We start from the raw sequence: 10,973 nt of genomic DNA on the forward strand, positions 1-10,973 counted from the left end.
GGTTTTCAGAGCTACTGATTGATGTAAGGCTAGGCTAGTTTTTGCATCACTATACGAGAATGGTACGGCATTCCTTACTGTTTTAGTCACCGATATTTTGGTAGGGATACAAGAAGAAAATATGAAACACACATATAGTATAGTATGGACGAGATACAGCATCTGTGACAGCTCAACTTCAGCATTTTTTTGCTGTTCTCTTGGTTAATTTTCTCGATTTGGTGCATAAATGTTCCAGCCTATTACAAAAGTTTCATTCTGCACAAGTTTCATATTCTGCTGCATTGAAATAACGTAACAGAAGGTGCGTTACCATGCTTTCGCCATGGCTTTGGGCACCAGCGCGCACGAGATGCGGGCGTGTCGTCATCGTTCCCAGTGACGTCATAACAATGACGTCGGAGCGAAATCTCCTCTCTCTCTTTGATCCTTGCAACACACTGCCTTCCCTGCCCCCCTGCCCCCCTCCCACCGGCTGAGCTAGGCACCTCTGAAACACCGTCCTAAAGTTTGAAGATTAAGGTCATTGTCCCTGCTTAAGGCTGAGCTCCTGGGTGATTGAAGCTGCTTAATAAGAAGGGCAAAGTAGGTAGAGGAAGGATGGTAAAGGAGGTAGAGTGGATGATAAGGAGGAGGAGGCGAAGTAGGATAGAGATTACAAGGAAGAAAGCAAGGAAGAAAAGAAGGAAGTAAAGGAATAATAAGGGAGGAAGATTTACATAGATTTACATAGAAAATCAGACCACACAGCCCCCATGCTCCAGACTAGGTGGTCTGTCCTTAAACCTAAGTGAATCTATACTAATCAGATGGCTCCAAAACGTTGCATTTCTACTCTAGTTAATATTAAGTTGAAGGAAGTGACGGTCGAGCTTGTTTTTAAAGGAGTCAATCGTGTTACATTGGACCAATGACGGTGAGAGCTTATTCCATTCTCGCACTACAACGTTGGTGAAGAAAAACTTTGTGCAGTCTGAATTTACTTGTCTACATTTGAGTTTTATGCCATTGTTCCTCGTTCGCAAAGTGTCATCGATCATAAACAATTTTGTTCTGTCTACATTCGTGAAACCATTAAGTATTTTAAAACAGTCGATCAGTTTTCCTCGGAGGCGACGTTCCTCAAGAGAGAACATGTTAAGGGTGGAAAGCCTTTCTTCGTAGGATTTGTTGCGCAAGGAAGGCGTCATTTTTGTTGCCCGACGCTGAACACCTTCTAATTTAGCAATGTCCTTGGCATGGTGAGGAGACCAAAACTATACCGACTATTCCAAGTGTGGACTGACTAAACTATTGTACGGCGGAAGTATTACATCTTTATTCTTGAATAAAAAGTTTCTTTTAATGAAGCCCAACATTCTGTTCGCTTTATTTGCTGCATCGATACATTGATGTGAGAATTTGAGGTTTGACGCGATTTTGACCCCCAGGTCCTTAACGCATTGAACGCTTATGAGAGGATGGTAAGGGCCGCAGGGGAAATGAGAGATAAGAGGAAGGAAGGAAGGAAAGAAGAGGAGGATAAATGAGGAAGGGGATGATGGTAAGCGGCGCAGAGAGAGTTGATGAAGTGATGAAGGATGAATAGCGATGAAGAGAATGTGAGATAGCCACGAAGAGGAGGAGTAACTGGAGGAGAGAGATTGCAGGAAAGGGAGGAAGGAAGGGGATGATAAAGGGAGAAATGACAGAATGATGATGAGAGGATGAAGGATGAATAGCGATGAGGAGCGCGTGAGGTGAGAAGGGGAGGAACAAACTGGAGGAGAGATTGCAAGGAAGGAAGGAAGGAAGGAGGGAATGTAGGGACGGCATGATGGTGAGAAGGACGATAGATTGCAAGGAAGGAAGGAAGGGGATGAAGGGACGGCATGATGGTGAGAGAAGGAGGGAGCGTGAGGGTGAAGGTGTGAGGTGACTGAAGAGGAGGAACAAAAGGACGATAGATTGCAAGGAAGGAAGGAAGGAAGGAAGGAAGGAAGGGAATGAAGGGACGGCATGATGGTGAGAGAAGGAGGGAGCGTGAGGGTGAGGGTGTGAGGTGACTGAGGAGGTGTAACAATAGGAAGATAGATTGCAAGGAAGGAAGGAAGGAAGGAAGGAAGGGGATGAAGGGACGGCATGATGGTGAGAGAAGGAGGGAGCGTGAGGGTGAAGGTGTGAGGTGACTGAAGAGGAGGAACAAAAGGACGATAGATTGCAAGGAAGGAAGGAAGGAAGGAAGGAAGGAAGGAAGGAAGGAAGGAAGGGAATGAAGGGACGGCATGATGGTGAGAGAAGGAGGGAGCGTGAGGGTGAGGGTGTGAGGTGACTGAAAAGGGAGAACAAAAGGACGATAGATTGCAAGGAAGGAAGGAAGGAAGGAAGGAAGGAAGGAAGGGAATGAAGGGACGGCATGATGGTGAGAGACGGAGCGAGCGTGAGAGGGAGTGAGTGAGGTGACTGAAGAGGTGGAACAAAAGGACGATAGATTGCAAGGAAGGAAGGAAGGAAGGAAGGAAGGAAGGGAGGGAATGAAGGGACGGCATGATGGTGAGAGAAGGAGGGAGCGTGAGGGTGAGGGTGTGAGGTGACTGAAGAGGGGGAACAAAAGGACGATAGATTGCAAGGAAGGAAGGAAGGAAGGAAGGAAGGAAGGGACGACATGATGGTGGGAGAAGGAGGGAGCGTGAGGGTGAGGGTGTGAGGTGACTGAAGAGGGGGAACAAAAGGACGATAGATTGCAAGGAAGGAAGGAAGGAAGGAAGGAAGGAAGGAAGGAAGGAAGGAAGGGACGGCATGATGGTGAGAGAAGGAGGGAGCGTGAGGGTGAGGGTGTGAGGTGACTGAAGAGGTGGAACAAAAGGACGATAGATTGCAAGGAAGGAAGGAAGGAAGGAAGGAAGGAAGGAAGGAAGGGAATGAAGGGACGGCATGATGATGAGAGAAGGAGGGAGCGTGAGGGTGAGGGTGTGAGGTGACTGAAGAGGAGGAACAAAAGGACGATAGATTGCAAGGAAGGAAGGAAGGAAGGAAGGAAGGAAGGAAGGGACGGCATGATGGTGAGAGAAGGAGGGAGCGTGAGGGTGAGGGTGTGAGGTGACTGAAGAGGAGGAACAAAAGGACGATAGTTTGCAAGGCAGGAAGGAAGGAAGGAAGGAAGGGGATGATAAGTCAGGATGAGGATGGCTGGGACGGTGAGAGTACAGAGTAAGTGGGAGGTGAAGAATTAGGGATTGGAAACAGCCGCCACCATACTCTCCCTCATCCTCTTCCTCTTCTTCTTCTTCTTTTCACCATAACAGCTTTCTTTCCTTTTCCATTACGATTTTGTTTTCTTCGTTTTAATAAGTTCTTATAATTAGTACTTACTTTTATGAACTTTCTTCTTCTTCTTCTTCTTCTTCTTCTTCTTCTTTTCTTTCTTATCATCATAACATTCTTTACCACTTCCGTCTATAATATTTTCTTTGTTTTCAAAATTCTACATTGTTGTGCTTTTACATATGTCTCTTTTTTTTCTTTCTCTCTTTCTTTCTTTCTTTCTTTTTCTCCTCCTTCTGCTCCACCTCCTTCAGCAGCCTCCGGCTTTAACTTGACCCTGCAGGATGCCTCGCCTTCCCTCGCCTCGCCTCTCCTCGCCACGCCGCCTTGGCAAACTCATCCTGATTACAACACATTATCTCTCTCTCTCTCTCTCTCTCTCTCTCTCTCTCTCTCTCTCTCTCTCTCTCTCTCTCTCTCTCTCTCTTCTAACTCCCTCCTTCCTTTGGTTCCCCTTCCTCCTTCCACCACCCTCACCTTCCTTTATTTCCTTACAACCTTTTTCCCTCCTTCATGGTCCCCATTCGTCTTTTCTTCCCTCCCTCCCTTTTGCCTTCCCGTTTTTCTCACACCCCGTCATCCTCCTCAGCACATCCTTCCCCTTCCCTTTCTTGGCCACTTCTCGACAGTTCCGATTCCCCTCTGTCACGTCTGTCCTTCCTTCCCTTCTACAGGCCTCTTCTATTCTCTGTTCTCTCATTCAACAACCCACCTTTTAATATTTCTTTTCTTTTGCTCATCTTTCACTTTCCAATACTCTCTCCTTCTCAACGGTCCCTCCCATCCTAATATTACACGTGCTAGCCTTCCCCCTCCTCTCCCTCCCCACCTCTATGGGGCGTCCACACTCACCTTTCTTCCACTAATTCTACACATAAAACACGTTGTCTTGTATTATTAAGGGAGAACACGGCCAACTGATTACTAAACACTACCTTTGTTTCCTTCCTTTTCTTCTTTGGGTCTACGTTCACACCCTGTGAAGGTCCTCGATCATTCTCTGTAAGTTTTCCTCTGAGTCTGTGGAGGCCCTCACTTTCCATCCTGGTTCCAAACAATCCCAGGCTAGCCCGCTCTGCCTCCTGTCACACTCTTTTCATAAACACAGAGGAACAAAAATGAACAACTACCAAAAGAAAATCGGAATCGTACTGGCAGGCATCACTGCGGCCCTCGCGCCGTACCTCTGGGGGGCCGCCCGCTACGGCGGGCCGCTCCTGGAGGCGCGGCGGGAGTGGCAGGCTGCCGGCCCACACAACGGCGCGGGGAGAGCTAAGGCAGCGTCTGGCCGGCGCCTGGTGGCACCCCGGCGCGCTGCGCCCTGCACCGCCCCGGGATCCCCTGATGGAGTGTGGCCTCCCCGCCGGCGACGGCTGGTGGGACGTGCTGCGGCTGCTGGCCGGGGCCAAGCGGCATCTGGACTGCCTGCACGAGCAGGTACGGCAGGCTGAGGAGGAGCAAGCAGGTTTCGTTAGAACTCTGCTAGTTTGCGGCTGCCTGCTGCTGCTCCTGGCGATGTTGGCGGCCCTGGCTGCCGTGGCCTCCAGCCCACCGTCCCGCCGGGAAGGAGGTGAAGAAACAGGCCTGAACGTGACACCACCTGATAAGGGGGGCGATGAAAAAAAGCAAGAAGAAACACACCTGGAGGAGGTGAAGGAGTGTGTCCAGGAAGGACCACGTGACACGGAGACACCCGCGGCGACGGGGAAGGAGGCGGGTGAGGAAAGGATGACAGAAGTAGGAAATGAAGGAGAGGAGCACCCGAGTGACGGGTGTGTGGAGAAGATGGGAGAAGAGACGGAGACAGAAGGCGAAGAAGGGTTGGAAAATGAAGAAGACTTGGAAAAAGGAGATACAGAAACCAAAGAAGACTTGCTAACTGAAGAAGAGACAGAAAAGGAAGAAGAGATGGAAAACAAGGAAGAGGTGGAAAGGGAAAATGACGAGAATAAGGAAGATGAAGTAGACAATGCAAACGAGGAGAATAAAAATGAAGTACATAAGGAAACTGAGGAAGACATTGAGAAAGAAGACCACAGACAAAATACAGACAATGAGATGGAAGGGAATGAAAATGACGGGCAGAAGGAAAATGAAGAAAATACTGCGAGGGAAGAAGGAAATGAAAATGAAGAACAGGAAGAAAATGAAGAAAATATTGAGAAAGAAGAAAATAAAAATGAACACAAAGAAAATGAAGAAAATATTGAGAAAGAAGAAGTAAACGAAAATGAAGAACAAAAGGAAAATGAAGAAAATATTGAGAAAGAAGAAGAAAACGAAAATGAAGAACACAAGGAAAATGAAGAAAATATTGAGAAAGAAGAAGAAAACGAAAATGAAGAACACAAGGAAAATGAAGAAAATATTGAGAAAGAAGAAGAAAATGAAAATGAAGAACACAAGGAAAATGAAGAAAATATTGAGAAAGAAGAAGTAAATGAAAATGAAGAACACAAGGAATATGAAGAAAGTATTGAGAAAGAAGAAGTAAATGAAAATGAAGAACACAAGGAATATGAAGAAAGTATTGAGAAAGAAGAGTGTTTCCAAGCCGCGGACAACACGAACACCGTCGAGGCGACAGACGATACGAGTCATGCCGCAGAGTCTAGCCCGTCCTCCAAAACTTTAAAACACGTTCATGCAACCGAACCCCAAACGCAGACCAGTGCCACTCCTCCTGTGCCACGCCAAGCACCTCCTCAGACACCCACCCGTGCCCCTTCGTCTGCTTCACCCTCAACAACGACACCCCCGCCAGCCAACACCGCCTCTTTCCTACCGCCAATTCCACGCCCGCCGCCCCCCTGGGACTGCCCTCCCAAGTGTTATGACGGCAGCCGCCGCGCTCTGCACCAGGAACTACTGGACTTTCATCGGTGGGCTGGCGGCTCAGACGCCGAGTACCAGCGTCGCCTGCGTCCAGTGGAGGACCTGCGGCGTGTGGTGGTCACAATGTGGCCTCAGGTGCGCGTCGAGGCCACCGGCAGCCTGGCCAACGGCCTCTATATGGCGGACAGCGACGTGGATGCGACACTGCTGGGCCACTGGCCCGCGTCACCCTCTCCACTGCTCGCACTCCGCGACGCCCTCCAGCGGGAGGGCGTGGCGCGGCTCGGCCAGCTCACCGTGCTGGAAAAGACGACGGTTCCACTGGTCAAGTTCGTCCACCAGGCGACGGGCTTGCCCGTGGACGTGTCCTTAGGCAGCGAGGCGGCCGTGCGCGCCGCAGAGCTGGTGCGGGAGTTGTTGCGCCGCTTCCCGGCCCTGGCGCCCATCTCACTGCTGGTGCGCCACTACCTGCGTGGCCTGGGCCTGGCAGAGGTCTTCACGGGGGGCGTGTCATCCTACGCCGTCACCCTTATGGTCACCAGCTTCCTGCAGCTGCAGATTCCCCCGGACGCCCAGCACGACCTCGGGTGGCTGTTGGTGAGCTTCTTCGCCTTCTACGGCTATGAGTTTAATTTCGCCAGCACGGGGATCAGCGTAGTGGGGCGCGGCCGCTACCTGCGTAAGGAAGACGTGCCCATCGTGATGCCGCGCGGCCACCGGCGGGCGGACCTCTGCATCCAAGACCCGCTCTGTCCCACCAACGACCTGGGGCGGTCCTCCTTCCGTGTCTGGGACGTGCGCAGAGCCTTCCAGCACGCCTACCGAGTGCTGGAAGCCGCCCTTTTCGAGCCAGGCGTGTACGCCTCCCCCTGCTCCCTGCTCGGCCAGCTGCTGGCGCGGCACGCCACGCCCCAGCGAGTCCTGCCAAAGTGGACGCCTCCACCCGTCCCAGCAGCAACAGGAGCCAGCAGGACTGCCTATGAGCAAAAGACTCTTCCCTTCCCCATCACGTCCCTCCGACACTCTTCCCTTCCCCCATCACGTCCCTCCGACACTCTTCCCTTCCCCATCACGTCCCTCCGACATTCTTCCCTTCCCCATCACGTCCCTCCGACACTCTTCCCTTCCCCCATCACGTCCCTCCGACACTCTTCCCCTCCCCATCACGTCCCTCCGACACTCTTCCCTCCTCAGTCTCGCCTGACCTCCTCAAAGGGACGGACGTTGACCTTGCTGCTGCGGCATCAAACCTTAACCTTGCTTTTCACCTCGTTTGGTGAAACGACACTTGTTGTTTTGTGTGTGAATCGACTCCGTGTGTTACATTTTAACGTCACAACTTTTGAAATCCGTTCATCCACGCTTTTAATTAACCGTTACTTAAATAGGCCCGTACGCCTTATCAGAAATCGAACGACTAACTGTGCTTGTTTACTTGTCTTATTTAGCACCACTCAACCTAATTAATTAACGTCTAACTCAGTGCTGTGACGCGTCTAACTAGTGTTTGAAGTGTTGCGAGGATTACCTTACAGTGAGAGGACTTCCCTGCTGATCCACGAGCGGTTAAGTTATATATCGACTTTTTTGTGTTTCCTGTCTTTCCTCAATAGGATTACAACTACACGACCTAACACAGCACCCAGTGAAAGACAGTGAGCTTCTTGTGTCTAACTAACGTAGAAAATCTGTCACTAACGTAGAAGTACAAAGCTTGACCCGTATACCAGCACACCTGTTTTGAAAAGGAGGAAAAGTTTAATCCCCCAGAGAATTTTAATCCCGGAGGGAAAACACGTGTGGGCCCTCATAGACGCCACACCTTAAACTCTCCCGCGTGACTCGACCGATTTAAAGCCGCCTCCCTCTAGGTGTTCACCACAGCCCACGCGGATACAAAATTCATCTTAACTGTTAAGCTCACAGTTATATCGTTTTGCAACAGTAAATAAAAAAAAGAAGTAATCATGCCGTCCAACTATTTCAATTGCTGTAATTGTTCAAAGAAATATGCTGCGATTCACTACCAAACCAGCAACTCGATGTGTAGGTACTGTGTCTTAGACTTACGTATTCAGGCACTACAAACAACCAACGAGGATCTACAACGCTCCAATTCTTTACTTTGGGACATCGTGACGTCATACCCTCAACTCCCTACTCCTCCTTCTTCTTCTTCTTCTTCTTCTTCTTCTTCTTCTTCTTCTTCTTCGTCTTCTACGTACTCCGAAATCACCCGATCACATACCTCCTCCTCCTCCTCAGCCCCCTCCATTTCTCATCCCTCCCCGCCTCCTCCTTCCCTCCTCCACCTCATCACCACAGGCCGCCAACCCCCCCTTCTTCACCCTCCACCACCAGCACCGCCATCCTCCCGCCCCTCCCCACCCATCCCACCATCACCACCACGACCTACTCTTCCTCCTCCCTTCCTCTTCCTCCTCTTCTCTTCCGCCCTTCCTCCTCCTCCAACTCTGCCCCTCCTCCACATCATCAACATCCTCCTCCTCTACTCCCCCAGCCAACCCCTTCCGCCTCTTCCTCCTCCTCCGCCCCTGCCGCCTCCTCATACATTTCTTCTCCCCTCCACATCCTCAACATCCTCCTCCTCTACTCCCCCAGTCAACCCCTACCGCCCCTTCCTCCTCCTCCGCCGCTGCCCCCGCCACCACATCCTCAACATCCTCCTCCTCTACTCCTCCCCAGTCAACCCCTTCCTCCCCTTCCTCCTCCTCCGCCTCTGCCCCCTCCTCCACATCCTCAACATCCTCCTCCTCTACTCCCCTGCAGTCAACCCCTTCCGCCTCTTCCTCATCTTCCCTTGGCTCCCCCTTGTCCCTCTCCTCTACCAGCCCTCCTAACGCCTCCACGTCCAGTCGCCACCACCTCCCACTCCTCCTACTCATCCATTAGACGCCACAAGACCATTCTTCCTGCTGTGGTCTGCGTAGATCAGACACAGTTTCGGGGCACAGACAAGCTGAAAACATCTGTTAGACTTGTAGGGGACTCGCTGGTTAGAGGTCAGTTAACGGAATTCTGCGGCAGGAATACAGAGACGCGGAGGCGTTGTGTATTCCAGGAGCCAAACTGGACGACATTACTTCAGCTGTCGATGCTGTCACGGAACTCGCGAAGGAAGACACAGTTTATTTGATTCACGCGGGGACAAATGACGTTCAGTCTACTCAAACTCAGGCCCTACTATCAAAATACCGTCAGGTCATTCGGCGTTACAAGACCAAGTCCCTCACGTCATTGTCTCTGGAAGTCTCCCCAGAATCAGCGCTGACGCCGGCTTCAACAGCAAAGCGAGCAACATCAATACTAGTCTGAAGGAAATTTGTGACGACGAAGGCGTGGCGTTTACAAACGCCTGGCACCACTTCCTTGAGCGCCCAGACTTGTTTTGGAACGATGGACTACATCTGAATGAGGTTGGATCGGCGCGTTTCGGGAGGCTTCTGGACGAGGCAGTGAAAAGCTTTTCGAAAAGCCTTTCAAAAACGGCGGGCGAGGACGGGGCAAAGGCAGCCCTTGATCAACCAACCCGTAGCGTCAGTGCGACTCACAGAAACTGTGTAACTAACCACGCCTCCGACAAGCGAACTGGTACAACTCGTCACGGCCACATTTCTATCATGTACACAAATGCACGTAGTTTAATACCCAAAAGGACGAAATTAGGGCGTATGTTGCAACAGAGAAACCAGATGTGGTAGCCATCACAGAGACTTGGGCCAACTCTACCCATCTAGAATCCGAAATGTCATTCCTGGGTACAGCTTCCACAAAGTCAAGCACAAGAAAGGAGGAGGAGTAGTTTGCTACGTAAAAGTACACTCCCTGCCATAAAAATAGACAAACAGGACGCAGAGAAATACGATTCTGTCTATGTGGAAATAACCGCAAATAACAAGAAACTAACACTTGCAACCGTATACAGGCCTCCGAAACAACAGGCAGCCGATGACACTGCCCTCTACGAAGAGATTCACTCTCTAACACAAAGCAAGGAAGCAATTATAATTGGGGACTTTAATTGCCCTAACATTGACTGGGGACTGATGACTGGAGATCAAGAGGTTAACAGGCTTTTAGAATTGGTGGAGTATTCTTTCCTCACTCAAGTTGTAACTCAACCAACAAGAGAAAACAATCTGCTGGATCTGGTATTAGTAAGCGACCCCGACCTCATTCGCGACTGTACAGTTGGTGAGAAACTTAATGGGTGCGATCACCACTTAATCCGTTTTAATATCAACATATGTCACAAACTCGTAGATAATCCATCAGTGATACCAGATTACAAAAAAGGAAATTTCAACTTAGCCCGTGCACTGCTTCCCCTTACGACCTGGGACCAAGTTGGCATCACCGACAATACAATCGACAACGCGTGGAACGTCTTCAAAGATAAGCTGTTGCAAGTAGAGAAGGCTACAGTGCCTACGAAATCCAGGCGAGTAAATGGGGCCGTAGATCCACCGTGGATGACCAGAGAAATAAAAGGGCAGTAAACCTAAAAAAGGAATTATAATTTGATGAAAGAGAATGCTACGGCCGAAGCCAGCACACAGTACCACAACAGCCTCAGAGCTTGTCGCAGCCTTATTCGGGTAGCAAACGCAACTATGAAAAGCAAATAGCGCGCGAAATCAAAACTAACTCCAAGAAATTCTTCACGTACATAAGATCGAAAAGAAAGTAAAATCAATATTGGTCCCCTGACAGACGAGACTGGATCTGTAACCCAGGACAATAAACAGATGGCCAGAATCCTCAACAGTAACTTCGCATCCGTATTCACAGTCGAGACATCGAAACCATTCCCG

General features: G+C 50.1%; 1 protein-coding gene across 1 annotated transcript; it reads left to right on the forward strand.

Annotated features, from left to right (window-relative positions):
• Positions 1-3,158: 3,158 nt before the first annotated feature.
• LOC126994984 (uncharacterized) lies at positions 3,159-7,148 on the forward strand (the record flags this gene model as incomplete). The annotated part of the gene is made up of 3 exons (XM_050854259.1): positions 3,159-3,176; positions 4,462-5,793; positions 5,848-7,148. Coding segments are annotated over exons 1-3 (2,651 nt in total), but the record flags the coding sequence as incomplete, so codon positions are not given.
• Positions 7,149-10,973: the final 3,825 nt, after the last annotated feature.

This window comes from Eriocheir sinensis, unplaced genomic scaffold (genome assembly GCF_024679095.1).
Source record: "Eriocheir sinensis breed Jianghai 21 unplaced genomic scaffold, ASM2467909v1 Scaffold944, whole genome shotgun sequence".
Lineage (NCBI taxonomy): Eukaryota > Metazoa > Arthropoda > Malacostraca > Decapoda > Varunidae > Eriocheir > Eriocheir sinensis.